The 26,708-nt window shown below is 37.8% G+C and overlaps 1 protein-coding gene across 1 annotated transcript; it reads right to left on the reverse strand.

Moving 5' to 3' along the window:
- Nucleotides 1-1,866: 1,866 nt before the first annotated feature.
- On the reverse strand, nucleotides 1,867-23,125 carry mindy1 (MINDY lysine 48 deubiquitinase 1). Its single transcript, XM_079829833.1, has 11 exons — nucleotides 22,891-23,125; nucleotides 22,532-22,601; nucleotides 21,340-22,373; nucleotides 18,543-18,600; nucleotides 14,577-14,641; nucleotides 12,232-12,390; nucleotides 12,056-12,158; nucleotides 9,474-9,616; nucleotides 7,003-7,191; nucleotides 6,634-6,774; nucleotides 1,867-2,194 (listed from the first exon to the last, which is right to left on the reverse strand). Exons 3-11 carry the CDS (start codon nucleotides 21,955-21,957, stop codon nucleotides 2,114-2,116), a joined length of 1,557 nt encoding a protein of 518 aa, XP_079685959.1. The 5' UTR covers nucleotides 21,958-22,373; nucleotides 22,532-22,601; nucleotides 22,891-23,125; the 3' UTR covers nucleotides 1,867-2,113.
- Between the last annotated feature and the right edge of the window lie 3,583 nt (nucleotides 23,126-26,708).

Consider the following 26,708-nt stretch of genomic DNA (forward strand, 5'->3'; position numbering starts at 1 on the left):
CTTAAATCACCTTTCTTTCCCATTCTGACATTCAGTTTGGAGTTCAGGAGATCGTCTTGACCAGGATCACACCCCTAAATGCATTGAAGCAACTGCCATGTGATTGGTTGATTAGATAATTGCATTAATGAGAAATTGAACAGGTGTTCCTAATAATCCTTTAGGTGAGTGCAGAGCCATTGACAGAGAGAGTTGCGACAACGGAAGTTCAAAACGCTTGATAGTCACGTGATTCATGTAGACCTCGTTCCAGGAAGTGCTTTGACGGGCAATTCAAATTGATAGTCACAGTGACAGAACTGCGCTTTTTGGTAATTAATAGTCAATAAATGCATTGATTTTCAATAATTTTATTACACATCGACATGTGTATGTAGCATGAGTATGTAGTTACAGCGATGTTGTTTTTAAAATATATATTTTTTTAATGATGAATAATCTACACAAGCAGGCTTTAATGTACAAGTTATTTTGATTAAAATGTGCTGATCATTTAAAATCTTACCGATTAAACGTCTTACCTTTTAAAAGTGCATCACAAACGGTCTGTTCTGCTGTAACTCTATGGCGCGGCTGCTACTTCCGGGAACTATTGAAAGTCTCCGCGAGCCGCCATTGCTGTAAAAAAAACGTTCCATTGGAGTCTATGGAGTTGTCGCAACTCTCTCTCTCTATGGCTCTGGGTGAGTGTATATACCTCCTCTCGCGCTGATTATATATAGACCATTTGAACGTGCTCCTCTCGAACTTTGTTTATAAAACACAATTTTTGCTTGAATTCATGTAAGAGATATATAAGAGGCTGACAATTAGCTGAACATACACTAGTTTAATTAGTGACACTTGGCCTACTTTTTAAAACCTTTGAATAAAGCAACATTTTAAAATCTTTATTATGGCAACTTTCTTATTTTAAACTTTTTATTTGAATATAGCAACAACAAAATATTTCTATAATTAAATCACTGATAGAGATCCGCCAATCACTGTGGTCATAGTTAGTCAGTGTGTTGACATCATACATAGCAACGAGGTCAACCCTGCCCTTACTCTTAGTTTAAGACTTCTCTCTATTCCTTAGTAAAGTTGCTCTCAGCAGCTTTGTGAATAGGTTTTAAGAGAAAACTTGCAACTAAGAACTTTTACTGCCATTTAGGAGAACTCTTAGTGCTAAGATGAAATGTTCTGCGAATACGGCCCCTGATCTTTGTTTGGAACTATTTTCGAGGCTGAAATCGAACAAAAACAGTCAATATTGCATCTAAAGTGTGACTTAATGTTAATTAATTGTTTATGGAACTGTCATATGAAATAAATCAGTCACATTTTCAATCGTCTGATGTTCATGATTCCATGAAGCGCATTAACTTTTCCCTTAAATTATGATATTAAAAAAACAATGCAAAATAGAAGCATTTTTTTTACAATTGCTCTCGGACTTTATACACTGGTAACACTAAACTGTGTACGTGGGCAAAATGATTTGATGACTCGGATGTCTGCACCAAAAATGCTGCACTATTGCTTTGTGTAAAACCATGTAGCCCAGCACAAGTAAAGTGACTCTTCATAAATCAATGGCCGCACATTTCCTGTTAACACAGAAGTGGCTTTTATTAGCTCAGCTTACAGAACACTTGGAGATCCACGTGTGCCGAGCGAATCAAAGCACAGAGTACTGTGTACTTAGTGTACTGTACATCACTTTGGAAGAAAAGCCAATGACAGGTAACTATGTACAGATCGAGTTGAGACGGTAGCATTTCAGTGTAATATTAAATTCTTATAACAATACCTGATTATTTACCAATACAGTCTTCAAGGGCATAGTTAGGAGCTCCATACTAGCACTCACACAGATTCTCATTAGTGCTTAGAAACAATTGCTACCTTTATTTGGTCCTGTAGACAATGATGAGTAACAGTTCCAACCATGAGGACAAAGGAAAGGCAAAACAAGGGGGACAACTGTACTGTAAAGGCAGGCTTGGCATCGGGACGACAGGTCAGCTAAGAGTGAAGTCCCTTGTTTCAGTAGTGGTAAAGAAGAACATGTTAACTGAAGCTCAACTGGCTTTAGAGAGTCTGGTTATGGTGGCGAGTGGACTCGGACTTAAAGAATACAACAGTCAGAGTCGTCCTTCTTTTCCCGGCGCCTCGGTCCTCCTTGCTGCGATGCGGCTTGACCTCTCACCTGTGGGGATATGAAGTACACATTTACTGTAGAGTTCAGTTTCAGTAACTTAATTTTAAACCATTAACTGAGCTGGGAGATGTTTGGAGAAAGGGCATTTGACAACTTTTTTGGTATTAGGCTTTTAAAGGCACAATATGTAATTTTCCATTGCTAGAGGTCGCTTGTTCAAAACAAATGCGAAGCTCGATGACACCTGGATTTCGCGGAGCTTTTTATTATTGACGACCGCTTCTTCTGGTCATGCGTATGTGACGCAGGGCTGTTTTATCATATTTGATACATTTGATGCTGAAAGCTATGTTATAATGCTTCTCTGTGCGTTCGCTCGGCGGCTACTATGGCCGCATTTACACTGCAGGTCTTGATGCACAATTCCGATTGGCTGACTATCCGATTTTTTGACGACCCGCTTACATCTTTTAAAAGTGTCCCATAGCCGATATTTGCATTTACACTATACACTGGCGAAACATCCCAAGACGTTCTGACCGCAATATGCAATGGTCTGGATATCTTTAAAGGTCAGCAAAACATTGCTCTCGTAAGGCGGAGAAAAAAAAGAGGAGAGCCCTTGATCGCATTTCGTGTCCACGAGTTGACGTCATTCGCCTCCGTCCCTTTTTCAATGACGTACGACTCGCATTTACTGGGGAATATCCGATTTGACTGTTTACATGGCAGACGCAAATGCACGTATCCAAATCATATCGGATTTATTACCACATATGAGTGAGGCCTGAATCCGATTTGAGGATATCGGAATTCATGCGTTTTTTTCCTGCTTACGCATTCACGTCATATCTGATCTGTGCCACATGAGGGAAAAATCTGAAATGGGTCACTTGAACCATGCAGTGTAAATGGGGCCTATGAGACACTTGTTGCACACTGCAGTAAGCTAGAGGGATATTAGGCATGTTAAACATAAATCAAGAAAACCAGATTTAAACAATAAGACTTACTGTGTTGAGCTGTATAAAGGCCCTTTCACACCGGACACGTAACGAAAAAGCGAAGCGGAAAAACGAATATTTTGTGTGCGAATAGTTCGCGTCAAAATCATTCATATCAGCCGCGACGTCTGTGACGTTTCAGAGCTCCAACATTCCCAAACATTCACGGCGACAGCTGAGAAAACACAGACACTTCCTCATCCAGTGAAGACGAGCTTCTCATTTTATTTAAAAGACCGAAAAGAAGGTTTTGGGTGCACCCAGTCTTAAAGAACAGAGAGTCTGAAGGGGAGTATGCTAATCTTGCACAGGAGCTAAAGCTTTATCATGGCCGGTTCCGCACTTACTTTCAAATGTCCGTGGGACAATTTGAGGAGCTCCTCCAGCAGCGCATCGGACGAGACAAACACACACTTCAGGAACCAATCGATCTGTGTTTCCAGCTATGTTTCCAGTTGAGTCACAATTTAAACATTTAACTACCACAGTCGTACTGACGGAAACACATTCACTTTCCATAGTCGCGGACACAATTAGGTTTAGAAAAAAATCAACAAGTTTTAACTCAAAAGGTGATGTTATCTCTGTCTGTAGCTTACAGTGGGCAAACACAACTGCAGCTGTAATCTCATGAGAAATGCCATACCTGGCAAAGGTTAATGTTGAGTGAATAGCTAATGACATCAGCTGGACATTTCGTGACCTTTGTTTCCTTGTATGTGATTAGTTTGAGCCTTTTCTGTTGCTGCGAGTGTTAAAAAAAAAAGTAATCGAAACGAAAACAGCGGAGCACATTGCAGGGTTCCTACACAATTTTCATTTCAAAATTCCATACTTTTCCAGACTCGAATTTCCAGACTTCCTACAGATTTTTCCGACCATATTTAACTTGTTCTGATAAAATGTTTTCAAATTCAACTGCTAACAAGTGTTACATTCTAAAGATTTAGTATTGGCGTTTTTGCCTTTTATTAGGATAGGAAAGTAGCTAGACAGGAAGTAAGGTGGGAGAGAGAGGGGGGGCGGGATTGGGAAAAGTCCATGAGGCAGGACTCGAACTCGGGTCTCCCGAAGCACAACAGCACTACATGGCGACGCACATACTTGTCGGTGCCGATAGCATTGTGGGTAAGTTACACTCTGAGCCAAAACCTCTATGTAGGCTATCTAATATTTAGAAATCCTATATTAAAATATTGCCTTTTGTGACCTTAACGATCAAAATGCTAAATCAGTCACAATTTTTTTAAAGGGTTATTAATTTACCCAAAAATTTAATTTCTATCATAATTTACTTACCCTCATGTCATTCTAAACTAATAAGACTTTTGTTAATCTTGGAAATCTTGGACACATGAAGATATTTAAAGGATTAGTTCACCTCAAAATGAAAATGTACTAATCATTTACTCACCCCAATGCCATCCAAAATGGCAACCAACTCAGTTGGTTGCTCAAAAACTTAATTTATCTTTCACTGAAGAAAGTAAGTCATGGATATCTTGGATGGCATTGAGGTGAGTAAATTATTAGGACATTTTCATTTTGGGGTGAACAAGTCCTTTAATAAAGGGACTGAAATCTCTCAGATTTAAAATATTAAAAATGTTAATATAATAAAGTCTTATGGTTTTGAAAGACATGGGGGTGAATACATGACAAATTTTCATTTTGGGTGTAGTATTCCTTTAAGAACTCCACCATCGACTCTGTTCTATCCTCAAACCCAACTTGCTTTCTCAAACTACGAAGTGCTGTATTAACCACTGTTGAACTGTGAAAAGGAAGGAACACACAGGTCTGACCTTTACTGCCATAGCTTGGCTACAAGTTTTTCATTCATTGAAAAAAACGATTGTGTATATATTTATTATATACATTTAGAAATTCTTAATTTTATATTTATAAAATGAAATAAATCAGAGTATGGAAAAATATTTATGTTTCCAGACTATTGTCCCTATTTTTTCCATACTTTTCCAGACCTGGAAATCACTCAAATCAAATTCCATACTTTTCCATACTTTTCCAAAACCCGTAGGAACCCTGACATTGGCGTTCGGTGTGGAAGCACTCATTACGCAAACAGCTGATCAAAAAATAAAACCATTGCGCGAATTATTCGCTTGTCAAAATCACGTCCAGTGTGAAAGGACCTTAACAATGATTCGTTTTCTGTCGATGAATATATCCAAACAGTTGCTCACATCTTTGGTGTTTCTATGGTTTCTACAAAACAAAACCAGAAATCGACGGTAACGCATTGATAGGCAACGCACAGACACGTCTGTGCCCTGGTTAAAATAGCTTATTTTTCTGGATAAAAAAATTCTTAGAAACATTTGGGATAATGTAAGTACACAAGTCAACTAAATATATAACATTGTTCTAGTGGATTTTAGATATTTTAATCAAAAAATCTTCCATATTGTGCCTTTAAAGGAATAGTTCATCCAAAAGAGAATTTTTTTTTAAATTTTCACTTAATGATAGTTCATAGAAAATACATCAAAATATCAGAAGAAAGTCATACAGGTTTGGAATGACAAGAGGGGGAGTAAATGATAAAATAATTTTAATTTTTGGGGTCAATGGAATTGTTTTTTCTTGGAAAAATAAAACTTGTGTATCATAATAAATAGTTTGTAACATAACAAATGTCTTTACTGCCACTTTTGATCAATTTAATGCATCCTTGCTGAGTAAAAGTATTTTTTCGGGATTATTTGATGAATAGAAAGTTCTAAAACAATTATTTGAAGTAAATATATATATATATATATATATATATATATATATATATATATATATATATATATATATATATATATATATATATATATATATATATATATTACAATAGTAAAGACAATTGTAATATATATATATATATATATATATATATATATATATATATATATATATATATATATATATATATATATATATATATATATATATTACAATTGTCTTTACTATTTAAAAAAAATGCTGTTTTTAGAACTTTATTAATCAAAAAAGTATGATGGTTTCCACAAAAATATTAAGCATTAAGCAACTGTTTCAACACTGTTAGTAAGAATTTTTTCTTGAGCATATTGGAATGACGGATCATGTGACACTGAATAGTAATGATGCTGAAATTTCAGATTTGCATCACAGGAATAAATTACCTTTTATAATGTATTCAAATACACAACAGGTGTTTCAGATTGTAATAATATGTCATAATATTTCAAGAATATTCTTTGGGGTTTGAAAACAATCTGAAATTCATGTAACAAGTAGAACGAATCTGTCTAAACCATGAATGAATCTATTCTTGCAATCTAAAATGCAACAATTTACACAATTGTTTATAAATGATTTACACAGACATTCATTCTGCTAGTGTGTTATGAATAAGACCCATTTACTCTCAAAGAAACAATCCCAAAAGTTTCATGCACAAGAGTTTCCTCCCAAAGGAAAAGCAGGAAGTACCTGTCCTGCTGTGGGTGGGTGCTGTTGTGTTTGTGGCTGCTGATACTCCTCCTGCTGCAGTTGTCTGGCCAGCTCAAGATCACTCAAGGGTCCCGGAGCTTCACCCTGCTCCTGCTGCAGGGACATCGCCACCAGATAGTCCTGGAAAACACATGGAATGACTCGTAAACCAAAGTTTCTGTAGATGTCCTTAAAATTACATATATTTCTGAGTTCAACAGAATAACCAGTGGGAAATAATCTAAGACTGAACTAGATTTATATTGCATTAGAATTTGACTGGATTGTGAGGAGGTGCAACATTTTAGGCTATAATTGTTACTATTAAACTTACATTGTACTAAAAAGAAAAGACAAACTCTTAATCACCTGGTCGATCTGCATTTGCTGCTGCTGTGCGGAGGGCTGGCTGGCTGCTGCGGGTTTCTGGGGTGGGTGACACAACCTGAAGTCTGAGTCACAGAAATTCCCATCCCCCTCCACATTATGGAGACTCTCCCACACCAAGCTCTCCTCCTGCAGGAAACCCTGATCTGTGACCAGCAGGTAAAGGTGACCCTGCAGTTTCACACATTGAACAAAATGATTACTGCACAGCAAATATGATTTTGACAATAGCTGAAACAAAGCCATCCAAATTTGAAATGCTTTTCCATAAGTATTCAAAGGTAAGGCAATTGAATAAGGTTCAAGTAACTTGAAATGTGTTGCTTTTAGCTTGTATTTTATTGGATTTACTTAAAAAGGCACAGAATGTCTTCAGATATTTACTGCCATATTTACTGAGGGACTATGACACGTTTCCACAGTTATTAACATTGTTAATCTATCAAAATATTCTGTGTGGGTGTTTCTAATTGTCAAGCCTGCAGGCCAGAGTGCCTATGATAGCCACCAGAGGGCACTCCTTCCGTCTTTGTCATCTCATAACAAACTGCATTTCCCATAACCCATCTGGACCATTGTTCATGCCTGATTACTTTCAGCTGTTTCGCATTACCCTTGCTAACTGCCTATATAAGCCCTGTGTATTCAGGCAATGTCAACACTAATACGTTTTCGTTTGAAATTTTTTCTCTCCGTTTTGGCCGACACTGAGATGGCGGGTTAAGTCAACGAAAATGTAGCTTTTTGAAAACGCTTTCCAAAGCGGATAAATTTGAAAGCGCCGTTGTCAAGTCGTAGTGTAGACTGTGAAAATTAAGGTATTTGAAAACAATGATGCATGTTTAGTCATGTGACACATATTGTACCAATAGGTATTCATGATTATACCGCTGTTATGCCATGTGCTATACAGCATTATATATACATGCGCTGTTTGTGCTATGTATAAAATGTAACGCAATCTTCATATCACAGTCCTGCAAAGATGACAAAATTTACTCGCAATTGCTGTCCTGTGGCAAAACATGACATCAGTTGCGTTTTAGACCAAACATATAATGATGAGTGAGTGCGGGCGGCCTGGATGCATCACTGAAAGGTGAGATATTTCGCTTAATAAAGATCCTGCCAGAAGAATTTTGTGATAACCTGATAATGTCTTGTTCTGTCTGTCATCTCGGTGAGGCTTTATGAAGTTTAACTCATGCACAGTAAGGTGAATTTAGCAGTTTCCGACGTTTCAGTGTGGACAAGAAACTTTTGGAAAACGCTTGAGAATGCTAGTGTGGACTGAGAGCGTTTTAAAATGAAAAAGCGGTTTTCAAATGTATCAAGATTAATATAGACGTAGCCTCAGTAATTAATTGCGAAGCCTTGTAAGTGTCACACTGCATTTCGGAGCGCTCTCTCTGGTTTCTGACTTTCTGTCTGGATTTGCCCATTTTTCTGCCTTGTGTTTTGACCAATTGATTGCTTTATGGATTCTGATTCTGGATTGCCCTAATAAAACTGCATTTGGATCGTCAACCGTGTCAGAGTAGTTTGCGACAGTAATTTGACTTTCGACACTGAAGCATGTATAAAAAAAACGAAACTTCTCATAGCGAAGCACTGTATCCGAAGCTTTCACACACAACCACATGATTGTTTCGGATTCAAATAACGCAAACCTCTAGCGCAGTTTCAAGTATCATTCGCTTCTTTGATAAGAATAAATCATAATACGAATAATTAAATGTGTCGTCTTGTGCATTTTGTATTAATTCCCGGTTCACAGACACGTCAACCGATTATTCTATGATAATCTTATTTTGCTCATATATGCCTACATGAGCCTTGTCTATTTTTTAACAAATGTATTTATTCATACATTGTGTAAGTACAATGACATTTGAAAGACTTATTTATATAGATGTTATATTTTCTTTTAAATCAGCACAAACTGATTTATTATATGAAACATTCAAAAAATGTCATCGTTCTCTCTTCTGAATCAATCTCTTGATATTTTTTCCACTTCTGGAAAGTCATAGAAATGCTATTGTTGATTTTTTTTTTTCTTTAGATATTGGAACAAACAAGAATGCAAAAATTATATTAGTTGTAGTTTCAGTTCACCACTATAGAAGTTTACCCAACTCTGATGACTTCCTTTTCTATCAACACCAGAAATATGAAAAGGGTCCATTAATTGGTCTCAATTTCTGTTTTATAGGTTTACAAAGCAAAATTATAGAGCATATTTCTGCTCAAAGCAGTTATTCCAGTTTTTTTTTTTTTACTTGGGTCAAAAACAAATAAATAAATACTTCTGTGCTATTTTTGCAATAAATATCTGCCCTAAAATCTTTTCTTGTTTTGGTGGTGGGTTTAACGTGGCTTGACGACGCTGGGGTTGTTATAATCAGCTTAGCGGCTATGAAGAGTGTTGGTGTGGAACGGCTGGTAAACACCTTGTGTTTTATCATCGTGCTGAAGTGGTTGTTCCTGAAAAATACAGACAGCTCGCCCTCCTTGGCTGTGGTGTTGAGCTCACACAGGCCGTGATACGACAGCTGGGTTGCTGTAGACTCCAAAAACTGCTCTGCTATCAAACCTGTCAACAAACAGAGATTAAGGTTTACCATCAGCCTTAAATACAATGATAAGAAGTTCACACACCTCTGATACACAATAACTGAGCCATTAGTGTATACCAATAGCTTTAAAAGGGTCCCATCATGCTCATTTACAGGTTCATCATTGTGCTTATGGGGTCTACTACAACACATTTACATAATTTAATGTTTAAAAAAAAGTATTATTTTTCTTATAATTTATATTGTTGCAGCACTAGTTTCAGTTTTTATGAAAACCACAATCTACTCTGATTGGTCAGCCAGCCCCAGTCTGTTGTGTTTGGTCTACCGCTTGGAAATGTAACTACCCTTTCCATAACCAGCGAGTATCAGCTCCGGATGCTTACTAAGATGTTGTAAACACTCCTGTAACTACACTAAGGATACCGTCGGTTTTGCCGTATCAGTTCAAGCCCGAGTCAGAGAATAACAATCAGAAAGAACAAGCTGATCAACCCAAACCACCTACGCAAACACAACTTGCGCAGGATGTTCCACAGTGGTAATACTTTATTTTATACCTCTCTTACATTTCAGATGTAATGTTATAACTTTGCCATTTATAACATCTGGCCTGCATCAAACTGAACGGTTAAAAAAAAAGGTGAGAACACAACAAAAGGCTGTGGTTATATAATCCTGAGGAATAGTTAAAAAAATAATTTTAACCACTGTTAACTTCCTAAATTCACCCATCTTAACCCTTTAAGCCCTGAAGGCACTTTTAAAGTTGCTTTTTATGAGTGACATACACAAAAGTAAAGACTTACAACTTTTTTGTTTGATAGAAAACCTTTTAGAATTTTTTTTTAACTACATTTGGACATTCTCATTCTGAGAAACTGCTGATAAAAGACAAAGAAGTGTGCTCAAAGGAAATTTACATATCTTTCTTATTTAACATGCAATAAATCAGGAGGACAATTCTTTTTTTTGTTGTTGTTGGTGAAGTTCCCCTACATGTGAGCTGCATCTAGATCAAATTTTGTAGTGATAGTATAAGGTAATCAAAAGTTACAGCATTTTAGACCGAGGTAGCCTTTTGTTCAGCCCTTGACACCCGGAAGGCATTTTTAAAATTGATGTTCCTCCATGAGAAATATCTTGGGGGGGCTTCACGTACAAAAGTTTAGTCAAATCAAATCCCAAAACAATTATGCTTGTTGTATTCCACTCAATGACCTTTCAAATGATATATGACACATGACTATCTGTGCTGTATGATGTTTTTGACATATTACAGTACATGGTACAAAAAAAGTATTTCATAAATGAGTGTGATATGATACTCAACAAAAAACACATACAAACTTATATATATATATTTATATATATATATATATATATATATATATATGCATGTATATGTAATAATTGAGAGATGGCCTGTTGCATCATATTTGACATATTAACATAAAAAAATGGTGTATAAATAATCAAGTAAACCCAAGTTGCTTCAGTACAGTAAATGTTTATCTATGTTTATCTAGTAAATCATTAAAGATTTCTGAGCAAAAAAGACTGAGCAAATAAGACAAGCATGAACTATCAATCGGAGGACACAAGTCATGAAGTAGATTTTGTACAAGAGGGTTTTCAGCAAAGTTGTGGTCATACTGATAATTTATAGGCCCTAGAAATGTGTGTATTACATGTTATACAGTAGGCTAATATATTCATAAATAGGCATTAAACTTATTGTTCAACAGAATTTTACAAAGAATGTTAAAGTTATGAAAGTGTTGTAAGTGTTGCTAAAATGTTGTAATACGCATTGCCAAACAAGCATTCTTTTTTCAATGAATTTATACCCCCAAAGTGGCGACGTATCCTGGGGGATGAAAAATAATTTTGCATAGACAAAAATTGCATAATTTGTGTCCTAATAAGATAGAAAATAGCAATAATTTTATTTTCTGATGACTCTTTATGGTCTTGCCCTTTTAGGGTTTGAGGGATGACTCAGCACTTGTTAAGAGTTGATCAAAATGATTAGATGGAAGAAGAAAAAAAAGAGGAGTTAGATCAAAAAAATATTTTGCATTATTCCATTCAGTGGTTGCTTAGCAATTCTTTTTTTCATGGGGGAGGGGGTTTAGACTCAGGGTGGAAAAAAACTCAACCAGAACTCAACCAGACCGCACTCCCTTTTTTTTGTTACGCCTTGGGAGGGAATTATTTAAATGAGAAATATTGTGATGTGAAGTTCCCAGAAGAAAACTCATAACTACAATCGGGGTGTTTCAGGGAGTTCAGAATATAGAGAAGAACTCCCTTTGGACTGACTGATCTGTTTCATGCTCAAACAGCAACATTGCACACTAAAGAAAGTTGGAAAATTAGCACAATAGGACCTCCTTTAATAATAAAAAAAACACATTCATGCATCTTGTTTGTAATAATAACATTTACTATACCTTCACTGACTTGACTGCTATCTGTCGAGTGCTTGAACTCAATGATCTTCTCCACCAGTTGGTTGTAGCTGAGTTTGCCCACTGCAGACACCACCTCAGGACTCTGAAGAACAATGCAAAACTTGCAGTGTTGTTTGAATGAACAGAATTCACACCTTAGAACATTGCTGACATACCTGCGGGTCGACCAGCCAGCCGTGGTAGAGCGAAATGTCAAGCAGATCAAAGACGATGCACTCAGGTGTGTACTCAAAGTCAGACACACCAGTAAAACGCACATTGACGTCGAGGCCTGTGGACAACTTTGGCAGCACAGCCATCGCGTCGCTCATGTTCTGTGAAGGGAATGAGAAATATAATGAAAATAGAATATTCTGACACAAAATACATGTTGTTATTTTAGGTAATTTATCATGGTCATGTTACTGACCTCAGTGTGTGAGTTATTGAGATTTTTAGGTCAAGTGGAAAATGGTGAGTAATATTTACCACACAACAAGCTGACTCCTCTTAGCTAAACTATTAAAGGGTTAGTTCACCCAAAAATGTCAATTCTGTCATTAATGACTCACTTTCGTGTCATTCCAAACCGTAAGACCTTCATCTTCGGAACACAAATGAAGATATTTTTGATGAAATCTGAGAGTTCTCTGACCCCACTGTTAAAATCGTCATTATGAAGCGACGAGAATACTTTTTGAGCAAAAAAAACAAAAAACAAAAAACGACTTTATTCAACAATTTCTTCACGTCTGTGTCAGTCTCCTATAGAGACAGAGCGACACGCGTCATAATCTGAAAACCACGCCCACCGGGGGGGGCAATCAAACGTCTTCATTGGCTTTGTATTGCGTGAAGCGGTCTCCTTGTCATTTTTGACTTATAACAAAAAAAAGAACAATGCCTAAAAGCTGATCTGTGACAAGGTGTACAGCAAACAAGCTTAAAAAAAAAAACAGAAGTTTTTATAAGCTGTTGACCCCAAAACCGAGCGTTTAAGGGCACAAAAGTGGATACAGGCCATTGAGACAGAGCGCAACATGTTATATTACACTGAGAACTACACCCACTGGAGGGGAACGTAATCAGTGACAGGAAATGTATAATAAATATATAAAACTGACATTATGGATATTTGACTTAACAGTGACAAAATGTTTACTGCACACGTAGGTATACTGAGACATACTGATTGTCAGGATCCCAAAATGTACCCATTCTTCCTGCTGATGCTTCACGTCTTATTGCCTGTATCCACCTTTGTCTCCTTAAACGCTCGTTTTTTTGGGTCGACAGCTTATAAAAACTTAGTTCTGTGTTTATTAGCTTGTTTGCTGTACACCTTGTCACATTTCAGCTTTTAGACATTGTTCTATTTTTTGTTATAAGTCAGAAATGATAAGTAGGCCGCTTCTCACAATACCAGTCAATGGAGAGCGTTGGATTGTTTTCCCCCATGGTGTGGGCATGGCCTAAATACGCTCGGTCTCCATGCTGTTGACGTAGTAAATACAGTGCAGCGAGTCTGTTTAATCTGTTGGGGCTTTATTTTTGAATGAATATTTTCTAAAATTGTATGATGTTTTTGTTGAGTTATTATTACACAAGTCTGACCTTTTTGAATCTTGCCCCTGACAAATAACCCAAATTACAAAAAAAGACTAACACTAACACTAAAACTAATAAAAACTAAACATTTTCAAAAAATAAAAACTAATTAAAACTAAACTGAATTTGAAAACAAAAAGTCAAAACGAAATAAAAATAAAAACTAATGAAAAAATGCAAAACTATAATAACCTTGGAGTGAAGAACATGACATGAAGAAATGGTTGAATAAAGTCGTTATTTTTGTTTGTTTTTTTGCGCGCAAAAAGTATTCTCATCGCTTCAAAAATTAAGGTTGAACCACTGGAGTCACAATGACTATTTTAACAATGTTTTTACTGCCTTTGTGGGCCTTGAAAGTGTTTATTAAATTGCTGTCTATGGAGGGGTCAGAGAGCTCTCGGATTTCATCAAAAATATCTTCATTTGTGTTCCGAAGATGAACAAAGGTCTTACAGGTTTGGAACGATATGAAGGTGAATAATTAATGACAGATCTTTTATTTTTGGTTGAACTAACCCTTTAAGTTTAAATCATGTAAATTGTATTTAAAGATACACTGTGTAGATACTCAAGTACAAGCTTGAATCCTTCTATTTAATCAATCTAATTCCCAATCATGGGCAAAAAAGAAACATCAACAGCACATAAACAAAAGAATGCTTTCATTTGTGCATCTCTAGAAGCACAAACACACGCTGTAATTGTTGGAATTGTTAATGAAGGGATCACAAGCCTTCATTCATAGACTGAAGGCCTCAATCACAGTGTCTGTTTGTATATGTGTTTTGGTTCTGAGGTTTCCAGCACAGCCCGTCTGCTTAACATGTTAATTAAATTCACTAGACATGTGTTGAAGATCTGTGCGGAGCGGAGCCTGTTACACTTGTTCACCCACCACACTATGACTTACCTGCTGGAAATTGAGCTCCATGCCCTCCGCTTTCTCTCGCGGTTTGATGGAGAGCACACATTCACCTGGAACGAGAACAGGATCAGACTTTTAAAAACACTTCAGCTTTCTGTCAAAGGTTGTTGTCACTACGTGATTTGAGAAGTGTCACCTTTTCATGTTTGTCTGTTGAACAAGCACTACTAGTTCATCTCCCAAACACTCAACAGCTATAACCTAATAAAAGATGATATACAGTGGCGCCAAAAATTATTTGGACACTTAAGCCACACTTAAAACCTTTGAATGCCATTGTATTCGAGAAATATAAGTGCATAAATGTATACAATTATATTGAAACCAGTTGGTTAATAGTTTTTAAAAAAATGGAGCAGAAAAGTTAGTTGCCACTTGGTTTGAAATTGTATGAAATGCAATGCAATGACATTCATGCATGTGACCTAAATGTGCAAATGTTTCCAAATACTTTTTAGCGACACTGTAAAAGAAAACCTCCACCCATAGCTGATCATCAGTGGTGGTTAAAGTGCCCCATATTATGCTTTTTTTGAATATTACCTTTCATGCAGGGTGTGATATAGCTGTTTGTGAATGTAAAAGGTCAAAAAGTTTTAAAAGTCAAAGTGCATGACAAATAAAGTTATTGTCTCCTAAAAGAAAGAATTGAATCTGAACTCCTGAAATGAGTCGTCAGCAATTCCAGTCTCACTTCCGTAACATATCAACGCAAATTTGCATAATGCCAGCCTATGGTCTTTCTTTATTGGCTGTCCGCGAACAAAGTCTACTTTAACCCAGAGACCTGCACTCATGTGGTAGTCCTGACCAATAAAGTGCGGCACAGGACTAGATTTGATGGCTGAATGCAGGCGCGGGCGGTAAGGTACTCGTGTGTGTGCAGGTTACGGGAGAATAAAACGATTTGCAGGACTCCCGCAAAATAGAAATATCTACAATCTAAAAACAAATACACTGTTATTCATCTACTGCACAAGTTACAAGAACAACTAAAACAAAATAAAACCGATTTACAGGCGCAAGCATAGGCAGTTTCTATTTATAACATGTTTTTGCAGCGTTGAGCAATGTAGCCAATCACAGACATATATGTTGACTTCTTGAACGCATTGGCCAATCAGCTGCATTTAAGATAGAATCCACTCACCGCACAAAACAAAAAAAAGTTTTTGTTTTGTGCTGAATTCTGCATGCTGGCAAATCATCTGATTATAACAAACAAAGTGCAGACATTATAAAAAGATTCATTGTGCAGTCAGTTTTATCGATTATAACGGAGCTTTGTGAGATCGCGATGAACTGAGATGATTATTTCTTTTTAGGGATTATTAAGGGAGCATACCAAACCATGCACGCAGTAGCCTATGCTTGCTTTCATGTGAAATTAACTGTGGTTTGTGAATGTTGATGCTATAATAACAAATAATTTATCAGGAGCGTTTATGCTGGAATGCAAATGGAACAAAACATGAATGTTGTGGGCGGGAGCAGGAGAAGGTTACAAATTTTTGCGGGACTGAAATATATGTTTCTACTCTGACCCGCCCTCAAACACTGTAGTTGTAGCTGAGACTAGAAGAGTTTAATTTGTGTTGTCGACATGTCGAGAAGACGCTGTTTTCAGCACTGTGACTCCACTTTGCATGCACTTCAAAAGGATGTGGACTCACGCTGGAATTGATATGGAAAAACCGACGCCATTGTCACTTTAGTATCCTGGTGCAAGTGCTGAGAAAGAGCTGGAATTCATATATGGTAAAAGGGGTTTTGTTTTCGACATGCACTGTAAGCAATAGACCAATCACAACAGGCTGAGACGTCTGACCAATCAGAGTAGAGTAGGTTCACGGTAAGGAGGGGTTTAGAGAGACTGACACCCCGTCCCAATTCGCATACTATCCGTCCTAAATAGTATTCGAAAATAGAATTAGTGTGTCCCAAATCGTAGTATGTTGAAAAGAGTATTCCAAAGATACCCGGATTGATCTACTAATTTCGAGTTGGATGAGGTTTCGATTAGACGTGGATAAAAAACGTGGATAAAAAGTGTAAAAAACTACAAACATGACGGGTGTGCGAGTCCGACGGTTAGGTAGAGATGTTTAGGTAAAGGGACTTGATTGATCAATTAGGAGTATTTAACCTGACAAAAAGATATGTATTCAATATTATCCACATTATATTTCACCTGCAGCAGCATTGTGAACTTTTGTAATGATATGTCTGGCCATTAACTTTTAAATGATACTTAACTTTTAAATTGCAAACACGAGGAGAGTCTCTGCATTAAAGACCCACAAATGGCAGATCAATGTGCTACTACATTTCTCTCAGACACGGTAGGAAATTAAACTGAATGTGGAGGATTTTAAAGGCCCCCTGAAATCAAAATGGAAGTTTTTTAGTTTTTAGTATGACTATGTTAGCCTTAAGGTTAGGAATAAGCTGGTGTGTTCCAAAACAGATGAGTTGAGGCGAATGAAGTCTGGTTTCACATTAGTTTCACATGCACCGCGGCAGCACACACACATGCACACGTACACCAACGGCTCTGGTCTAAAGTTAGACTAGAGACACGAGAGCGCAGCGCGGATCATATGCGCAAGTCATACAACAAAACATATCGGACCCATTTAAATTCTGCACAGAATGCTGTATTTCAAGATTATGATGATAAACGGTTAGAGATTAGGAGGAAACTGGCTTTACCAAACAGAAAGGCTCTAGTCAAACTGTGGTATTGACGAAACGCAATTGGCGGTTTCAAAAAAGGGGAGGAGGTACTAACAGCTGGAGCCGTTTCAGGGGAAATGACGTCAGCACATTGAACAATGCTGCGCGTTTCAAGCAAGGCACTTCAGTGGACCTTTAACTGTGACAATGATTGACAGGGCAGTTTAAACGGTGACAGGATGCACGTAACTAAGCGACAGCGCTGTCTGTTAAAAATGATGAAGTAGTATGTCCCAAAGCTTGCCTACTCTTCTGCTACACACTCAAAAGTATGTACTTTTTCTTCACAAAAAGAGTACATACTTTTAGGACGTAGTATAAGTAGGCGAATTGGGACACAGCATGATTCTTCGAACAAACCGTTTTCAGACTCTTTGAGAAATGAGGTGATGTGCAATGTATATTATGAGAAAACTGTTTTTTTTTAACCTTTGATGCATGTAAGCCTATTGTAGGAGACATCCAAAACAAAATTAGGAACCTTTTAAAGGGTTAGTTCAACCAAAACTTTTAATTCTGTTATCGTTTACTCACCCTCAAGTTGTTCCAAACCCGTATACATTTCTTTGTTCTGCTGAACACAAAGGAAGATATTGGCAGATCTCTGCCCCCATTGACTACCGTAGTATTTTTTTTTCCTACTATGGTAGTCAATGGGGACCAAGATCTGCTTGGTTACAAACATTCTTTCAAATATCTTCCTTTGTGTTCAGCAGAACAAAGAAGTTTATACAGGTTTGGAACAACTTGAGGGTGAGAAAATAAATGACTCAATCATTTTTGGGTGAACTATCCCTTTAAAATAGCATTATTGGGGCACTTTAAACATCTGGACTAGTAACCATTCAAACCCACTGAGGGGTCAAAGAGTATTACGATTGTGCCCTTGAGCAAGGCACTTAACCTAAAAGCATCTGCTAAATGACTACTTACACCAAGGGCAGAGACTTAATGGTATAATCCGTGATTGGGGTGCCATTAGTGGTACTGAAACACAAATGTTTTCACACAGTAACCACACCCCCTCCTTCTCAAGTCACACTAGCCATCGGTTTCCAACCATAAAGTTAACTGTGGCGCTCTACTAGGGCTCCTTAACTTATTAAAGTCCATTAACAGGAAAGATGTGTGCGACTCAGGCACTTTGTGTTTTAATGTAATTTGATGCAACGTATAGAAACAGACACTGCAAATCCAGGGCTCTGAACATCATACCAAGATGAGCCATCAGCTCTTCTGTGGTGACCACTTCCATCTGAGCCGGCAACTTCACCTAAAGTATAAAACAGACAATTCAATTAATATTTTACATGCATATAATGATCTAAACTACGTGCATAAAAACTTCTGCTTTTAGCCATGGCACACACGTGTCTAAAAGCACATTTTCTAAAATTTCACAAGTGTTTTTTTTTTTCTGAACGTGTTATCAGTGTTACTCTGTAAGCTGAAAATCATGTTTATACAGTAACACACAGGAACAGATTAGGAGAGTCATGACTCTATTACTAGGCCAAAGAAAATTCAGCTAAATATTAGTTTGGATTGTACTGCATTTTATTATATTATATAGTTATATATACACTACTGTTCAAAAGTTTGGGGTCGGTAGGATTTTTTGTTTTTGAAAGAAGTCTCTTATGTTCACCAAGGACAAGGCTGCATTTATTTGACCAAAAATACAGTAAAAACGGTAATATTGTGAAATATTAAAGTATTCCTTTGATGGCAAAGCTAAATTTACACATGATCCTTCAGATATCATTCTAATATGCTGATTTGGTGCTTTAAGAAAATACTTATTTTTAATGTTGAAAACAGTAGTGCTGTGTGTGTGTGTGTGTGTGTATGTAAAAACCTTATAATATTTTGCTTGCACTTTATTTTACTGTACTTACCTAAGAAAGTACTGGTTAATATAAGGTAACTACATGGTTTAGGGTAGGTTAGTACCTAGTTATTACAATTACTATAATAAGTACAGTACAGTAGTACATGCGGAACAGGACTGTAAAATTAAGTGCTACCATTATTTTTTATTAAATATAATATTGATAGTCATAGATTTTAGTCACTGCAATAAAGATGAACTACATTTTTAAATAGTCACAAAGAAAGTTTGATTGCCAAGATATTTTTCACAGAAATTGGTCACCCGGGTGAAAATGAAATGTCAGATGACTTTTAAAACTTGAGGCATCTTTCACATCAGTAATACAAACCGTGCACAACAAGTTACATGGTGAAGTTTAATACTTAGCTATTAATAGACCTATTTTGTGTTTGTAAACAGTGATGACTTGTTTTGTGGGCGGAGCCTAACGGGTGGCAGAAAATTACAGTTCTGCAGTAGCACTCTATGGAAGCCACGTAATAAAACAATAAAAAGGGTCATTCTGAGTTTATATCTTACAATTTTGACTTTGTGTCTCACATTTACGGGTTTATATTTCACAATTCTAAGAAGAGATATCAGAATCGCAAGATATAAATTCTATATTCTGTCTTTCCCCCCTCAGAATGTCAGGTTTCTATCCCCCAATTCTGACTTTTTCCCCCTCAGAATTTATATATCAACTCGCAATTGCAAGAAAGTCAGAATTGTGAGATAGGCCTAAAATGTTCTTTAAATTAGTGCCGTCAAACGATTAATCGCAATTAATCGCATCCAAAATAAAAGTTTGTGTACTGTGTATAATTATGATGTGTATATATATATATATAAATACAGACACATGTATGTTTATGTTTGAGAATTTTTTTAAATATTTATATATAAAATATTTATACTTATATATAATACAAATTATATAAATACATTTACAGTATATACAAGAAAATATTTCTTAAATATATACATGTATGTGTGTGTATTCAAATGTACATCATAATTATACACAGTAAAACACACATATATTATGTAAATACAAAAGTTTAATTTGGACGCGATTAATCGTTTGACAGCCATAAATGTTACCTATATAAAACATTAAAAGTTTGAATATCATTTCATGCAGTAACTGTAAAGCTATTATGCCCCTATGAACTGCATATGCAGCACACGCAGCTGCAAATGATGTAACCGTAACGTCGACTCCAAATTGGTCTATACAGTTAAAGTGCCCCTATTATGGCATTTGAAAGGTTCCTATTTTTGTTTTGGGAGTTCCCAACAACAGTTTTAAATTTCATTGTCTTATAATATGCATTTATTTTTACCTTATTTGCTCAACGACTCCCAAAGGATTCGCTCAGCGATTAATTTTTCCAAACCCCTCCTTTGAGTGATGCTAATCTGCCGTGATTGGTCAGATGACCCAGTCTGGTGTGATTGGTATACTGCATGCAGCGCATGTCGGAAACGGAATGCCTATCACCATTAATGGATTACGGCTTGTCAAATGTTATACAGTGTATGAACAGACAATTTTGCTTTACTAGTTCGAGCCAGAGTCCGACGAGGAGTTGCTGATGAACCAGAAAGTCAATCGCAAACACGACTGGAGCAGGACCGTTCTCAATGGTAAGTATCAATGTAGTTTATGGCACTTCAGGCCGATTGAACATGCATAATCGGAGTAAGAATGTCTGAGAAGTGACGTGCTGTAATGTGATTAATGTTGTCATTTGTTAGTTCAGTGTTACACGTCACAGACGAATTAATTGCCAAATGTATTTAGGTTCACGTGTGGGAACTGTATCAAAATGCCAAGCGAGGCTGAAAATGCTGCCAATATGCTAATGTTTCGTCTTGACGTCACAACGAAACGGCTTGGGATTCGTTTTAAAAAAAAGATGTGTTTAATTGACTCTTACTTTTGAGAGACAGTAACTTTATATCAGATTTAAAACTTTGCAGGATGTTTTCATTCACTTAGAGCTGTTACACACTACATGAAAGGTAATTTTCAAAAATCCATAATAGGGGCACTTTAATACTTAGTAAAAGTGATGCTTGCCTTCGCAAACATCACTCATATTGTGTGATTGTGGGTAATGCTGAATGGCTAACCTTCCATCGCAACAACAGGATGTTCATGATGGCAATCAGGGGGCAGGGTCCATTCTCGCTCTGCGTGATGATGGCCGTCTTCTTCTCTTTCCAGGTAATCCACTTGACAAAATAATATGCTGGCATATTAGGCTCTGATGCCCTAGCAGCCCCCGCACCGACCTCTTCGTTCCCCTGAGAGGGGGCTTGGTTTCCACCCGGAGCAGATTTGGGTGAAATCAAAGGTCCTTCGGGAGGTATCCCATTAGTCTCCTCAGAGAATTCCAGACTTGCCATTGAGTAAGTGGGCGTCACCTCTGACTGGCTGGGCGTGTAGGATTGGCTATTGATGATCTCGGATTCATCGGTTTTGTCTTGGCTTTTACTGGACACGGAGGCCGTTTGAGCTGCATTAGCATCGTCTTCAAGAGAAGTTGTAGGGGGATCTTTGCATGGTGTGAGGTCATCCTTCATACTCCCAGAGGATTGCTCAGTGGTGGCAACACCCTCTTTTTTGATGATTCCCTTGTCCTGTGGTCTACCAGGTTCAACGTCCTCATTTTTGGATGTATTTAACTGCTGTCCTTCAGAAATGCCTATAATCTCACCATCAACGGTGTCTGGGCAAGAATCTGCCATGACCTGACAGGTGAGATTGTGAGCTTACAATTTAGAGAGACAATTGAACTTGGGTTGAAACAGCAAACACGTTTAAAAAAAAACTTCTAGGTTGCTGATAAAATAAAAAAATCTGGCAGTGACTGTTTGTTTTTTCCCAAAATTGTATTTTCGCTTACTTCATATTCCTGAGTTTTAGCATTTGAGGGATTTCTACAGCTCCCACGTGGCAGTCTCTTTAAAAACAATCAATTGCGTCAAAAAGCTTCCTTCTTAAGTTAAAAACTTGGTACCGTCCTTGCTTTCATGCCACATCCATCACTGGCATGAAGCACAGAACGGTTAGAGGGAGTTTTTCCGGCACACCTCTGCTCTGCCTAGTAGTGTTGTTTTAGAGTTGCCTAATTCTAGGAACAGCTGAGTCACATGGAGGCTTTCTGTGGACGCACACAAAGCATATCAGCATTTACTTGCATGTACATGCTTTGCATTTGTGAAGTAGACTAAATGAGCCTCAAAGTCACAATAGTTTGTTTGGCAAAATTATGTCATGCATAATTACATATGCTAGAAGACCCTTAGGGTTAGTTTTTACCTGATCACTGAAGGGTGAAGCTCTGGGGTTAAGAAGGTTTTCTGATCTCTGATTTTGGATTTCACAAACTCTGAAACAAACAGGAAGAAGATTTAGACAAGATACCTGTGCTAAACTAAAAAGTGCGCATGAACGATTGTTGTCATTTTAAACAAACATTGCAAATTAGCTTTCAATCATAAGTAAATTGGCAACACAAGGGTTGTGTATTATCAGAACAATAAGGTAGTTACTTGCCAATCTATTTGTAAATAAGCAACTCCTACTCAGTACAGTATGTGAAGCGTTTATAAACATACTAGTTCATACTAACAATCTTGATGAGAGTAACAGACAGCAGTTCACCCTGCATTACTTACCATAGCGACCTTTCTGCAGGTCTCCAGTTCTTTAAAAAGGTTCTTCTTTGCCCCTAAGGCACACAATGTGTAATACAATAAAGCAGCGAAGGTGTCTGGCTAAATTGTACAGGTTTTGCTGTCTACCATTCCGGATGATACATGCGCACGTCACTCTCTCTCTCTCTCTCTCTCTCTCTCTCTCGTTCTCTCTCGCCACTCTTTCCGTAATCTTGTTTTTGCCTGTCTCACTTCCGGTGCCTGTGTTTGTAAACAGTGACGTCATGTCGGAAGCTAATATCTAATAATCATTTATTGCTCAGGAAAAAATTCTCTATATTGGCAAAGCGTTTTGTTGACTCAAAGCGTTTTTGCTGTAACATTTGTTTTGATATTTTAAGACGTATGGGATACAAATTATTATCAGGTGTCTAGTGGCATCTGGTGGTTGGAGGATGGAAATGCAGGTCAGATGGCAGTGCGAAAATACACCGATCAGGCATAATAACATTATGACAGGTGAAGTGAATAACACTGATTACCTCTTCATAACCTGTTAGTGGGTGGGATATATTAGGCAGCAAGTAAACATTTTGCCCTCGAAGTTGGTGTGTTAGAAGCAGGAAAAATGGGGAAGTGTAAGGATTTGAGCGAGTTTGACAAGGGCCGAATTGTGATGGCTAGACAACTGGGTCAGAGCATCTCCAAAACTGCAGCTCTTGTAGGGTGTTCCAGGTCTGCAGTGGTCAGGATCTATCAAAAGTGGTCCGAGGAAGGAACAACCAATGACAAGGCTCATTGATGCACTTGGGGAGCGAAGGCTGTCCCGTGTGGTCCAATCAAACAGACAAGCTACTGTAGCTCAAATTGCTCAAGAATTGAATGCTGGTTCTGATAGAAAGGTGTCAGAATACACAGTGCATCGCAGTTTGTTGTGTATGGGGCTGCATAGGATAAAGGATCTGCTGCTAACATCTTGGTACCAGACAGACATGGGCAGTATTTCAATTAATTGTATTGTTACGTCCCGTGACGTAATTGTTGAACAGTGTGATTGTGTTTTCTCCCCTCCCTCTTGTTCTCTCTCACTATCTCTCTCTTCATGCAGCGATCCAAACGACCCGCAGTTGATCTTAATTAGTGGGAGCGTGGTGGATCTAAAAGAGCAGTGAGACTAGGCTCGGGAGGAGTCCCTTTTCCACTAACCCAGACGCTGTGTGGCTTTAGTTGTGATTGAGCAAATTGTGTATTGTTTATTGTGAATTTGTGGTGCATTCACAATGACTCTGCCACTTAACCGTGTAGGGAGGTGGGCGCCAATTTATTTGGGTTTACCCACTCCTAAGTTTTCTCCTGTTTATGTTTTTCAGTTATAGAGAGAGGTAAGAGTTATTGTCTTTCTGTTTAACTTTCTTTGTTAGGGAATTTAGTTCACTTAATACCCTTTAGTAAGAGACTGTTTTGTTTGTTATTTTGGCCTTGCCCTCTCCTGACGATTTGGTTATTTACATCTGCTTTGTTTTCTGTTACTTATGTTAATCCTGAATTTATGTTAACCCCTTTAATAAAACACTGGTTAACTAGATTCCTGTTCTGATCTTTTTCTTGTGATCTAGTGTAATAGAGTGAAAAGAGCTGGGATAGTGGACGAGGAGATTCCTCAACGTTTATTTATTCATTTACGTAATTATAATTTTCATTTCTTTTGTTACTCCCTCCCTAAAAACCCCTAGATGTGGGGTGGACGTAACAAATGGGGGCTCGTCCTATGATTTTCCTTGTGTACTAATTTCTTTCTCTTTTTTTCCCGCACTACATGACAATTGTGTTTGTCATTGCAAAATTTAGGATTCGGTCGTTAGCAACGCAACTTTGGTGAGTACTATTTTCTTGATTTTCTGGCTGTTTTCTTCACTGGGTAGAGAGGAGAATATTAGTAAGACGATCTAGAGATGGACTTTGATCTGATTTCGTTTATTCTTGCACCAACTATTGAAGTCTTTAGCCGCTGTAGAAAGAGTGATCTTTTGCTTATAGCAGATTTCTTTAGAGTTAACATTCCTAAGGAGGCTACTAAACAAGTCATTAAAGATGAGCTGTTTGACAAATTAGTAATTGAAGGCATTTTGCCGAGGCAAAGCGATGATAATGAGGAGGTAGAACGACTTGAGGCTGTAGCAGGTAAAGAAGTGGATAGGGTGAGTCCACCTAATACTGACGCTATGGTTTTGCAGAACCCTATGTTAGCAGTGAGGTTAAAGGAGTTAGATCTAGAGATAAAGAAGCAGGAGTGTGAAGTTCAAGTGATTAAATTGAGAACTGTTGAAGCAGAAGCTGATAGGGATATTAAGTTGAGAGAACTCGCTTTAGAAGCTCAGCGTGTGGCTGCGCAACCCGTCCCTTTACCGCGTACCAAAACCCAATCGATTTCCTCTCCTGTGTCGACGGTGGCTAGTCCTTTGGTTGTACAGTCTAGCCACGTATCTGCTGATAATCACTTCGATCCCAGCAGATATATTAAACTGGTACCACCGTTCAGAGAAGCGGAAGTCGATTCCTACTTCACTGCGCTTGAGCGGATTGCAGGAAAGTTAGGGTGGCCGAGAGATATGTGGGCTCTTTTACTGCAGTGTAGTCTCACAGGAAAGGCACAGGAAGTTTGTTCGTCTTTGTCAATTGAGTCTTCTCTTGACTATGACACAATTAAAACCGCTGTTTTACGTGTGTATGAGCTCGTCCCTGAAGCATACCGACAGAAATTTCGGCGTCATGAGAAAACAGCCAGACAATCTTATGTCGAGTTTGCGAGGGAGAAGAAAGTTCTATTTGATAAGTGGTGTCTATCTAATAAGATAACGACCTTGGAGCAGTTACAGGAGTTAATCTTGTTAGAAGACTTTAAGGATTGCGTGCCGGAGAATTTGGTAGTTCATTTGAACGAGCAAAAAGTTGCTTGTTTGTCTAATGCCGCAATTTTGGCTGACGAGTTCGTTTTGACGCATCGCACGGTTTTTCTCGCAGCGCGACAGATTAAATTTGCCCCACCAAATTCAGCCGATTTGTTGAATGTTACGCCTCGTGTAATGCGCCCTGCTAGAGCCGAAAGTTTTATGAGAGGTGCTCGTAAAAGTAAATCTATGCATACCGAGAAACGAGAATGTTTCTACTGCCTGAGTCCTGAACATCTGATTGCAGATTGTCAGTCGTGGAAGCAAAAGAATTTGAAACCTAAAAGTGTAGCACTTGCTCAGACATTACCAAAGCTAAGTCCAGCTGATGTAGGAAGTTACCAGCCGTTTCTTCTGGTTTCTATTTTTCCTGACGCTGAGGTTAAGCCAGTTGTTATGCTTCGAGATACAGGATCTGCTCAATCCTTTATCCTTGAGCATTGCTTACCATTTTCTGCTCAAACCTACACTGGTTTTGATGTATTGGTTCGAGGTATTGAGATGCATTGTGTTAATGTGCCTTTGCATACGGTTCATTTGAAGTCGAATCTTGTCAGTGGAGCTGTTAAGCTGGGTGTTCGCAAACAGTTACCTGTGGAAGGCGTAGACTTAATAATAGGAAATGATTTAGCAGGTGGCAAGGTTTTTCCTTCTCCAATTGTGACGCACATCCCACTTCAAAAGAGGCAATCTGACCTTTCTACTTTGTATCCTTCAGCATTCCCTGCGTGTGCAGTGACCCGTGCCCAAGCACAGAAGTTCACGGAGATGATTGATCTTGCTGACTCATTCCTAGTTTCTGACTCTACTCCATTGGAGTGCACATTGTCTGTAGAGCCTGAGTTAACCTGATCCTACGCTAGAGTCAAAACTCGCCTTAGTCGGGAGGCG

The sequence above is a fragment of the Gobio gobio genome (assembly GCF_949357685.1).
Source record: "Gobio gobio genome assembly, chromosome: 11".
Classification (NCBI taxonomy): Eukaryota; Metazoa; Chordata; class Actinopteri; order Cypriniformes; family Gobionidae; genus Gobio; species Gobio gobio.

What these genes read in the sequence shown, in the direction of transcription:
- mindy1 (XM_079829833.1), bottom strand. Translation starts at nt 21,957, where the DNA reads ATGGCAGATTCTTGCCCAGACACCGTTGATGGTGAGATTATAGGCATT. An exon ending in GCACGATGATAAAACACAAG is followed by an intron (nt 7,192 to 9,473) that starts GTGTTTACCAGC and finishes GTGAAACTGCAG; the next exon opens with GGTCACCTTTACCTGCTGGT. An exon ending in AGCAAATGCAGATCGACCAG is followed by an intron (nt 6,775 to 7,002) that starts GTGATTAAGAGT and finishes TGTGTTTTCCAG; the next exon opens with GACTATCTGGTGGCGATGTC.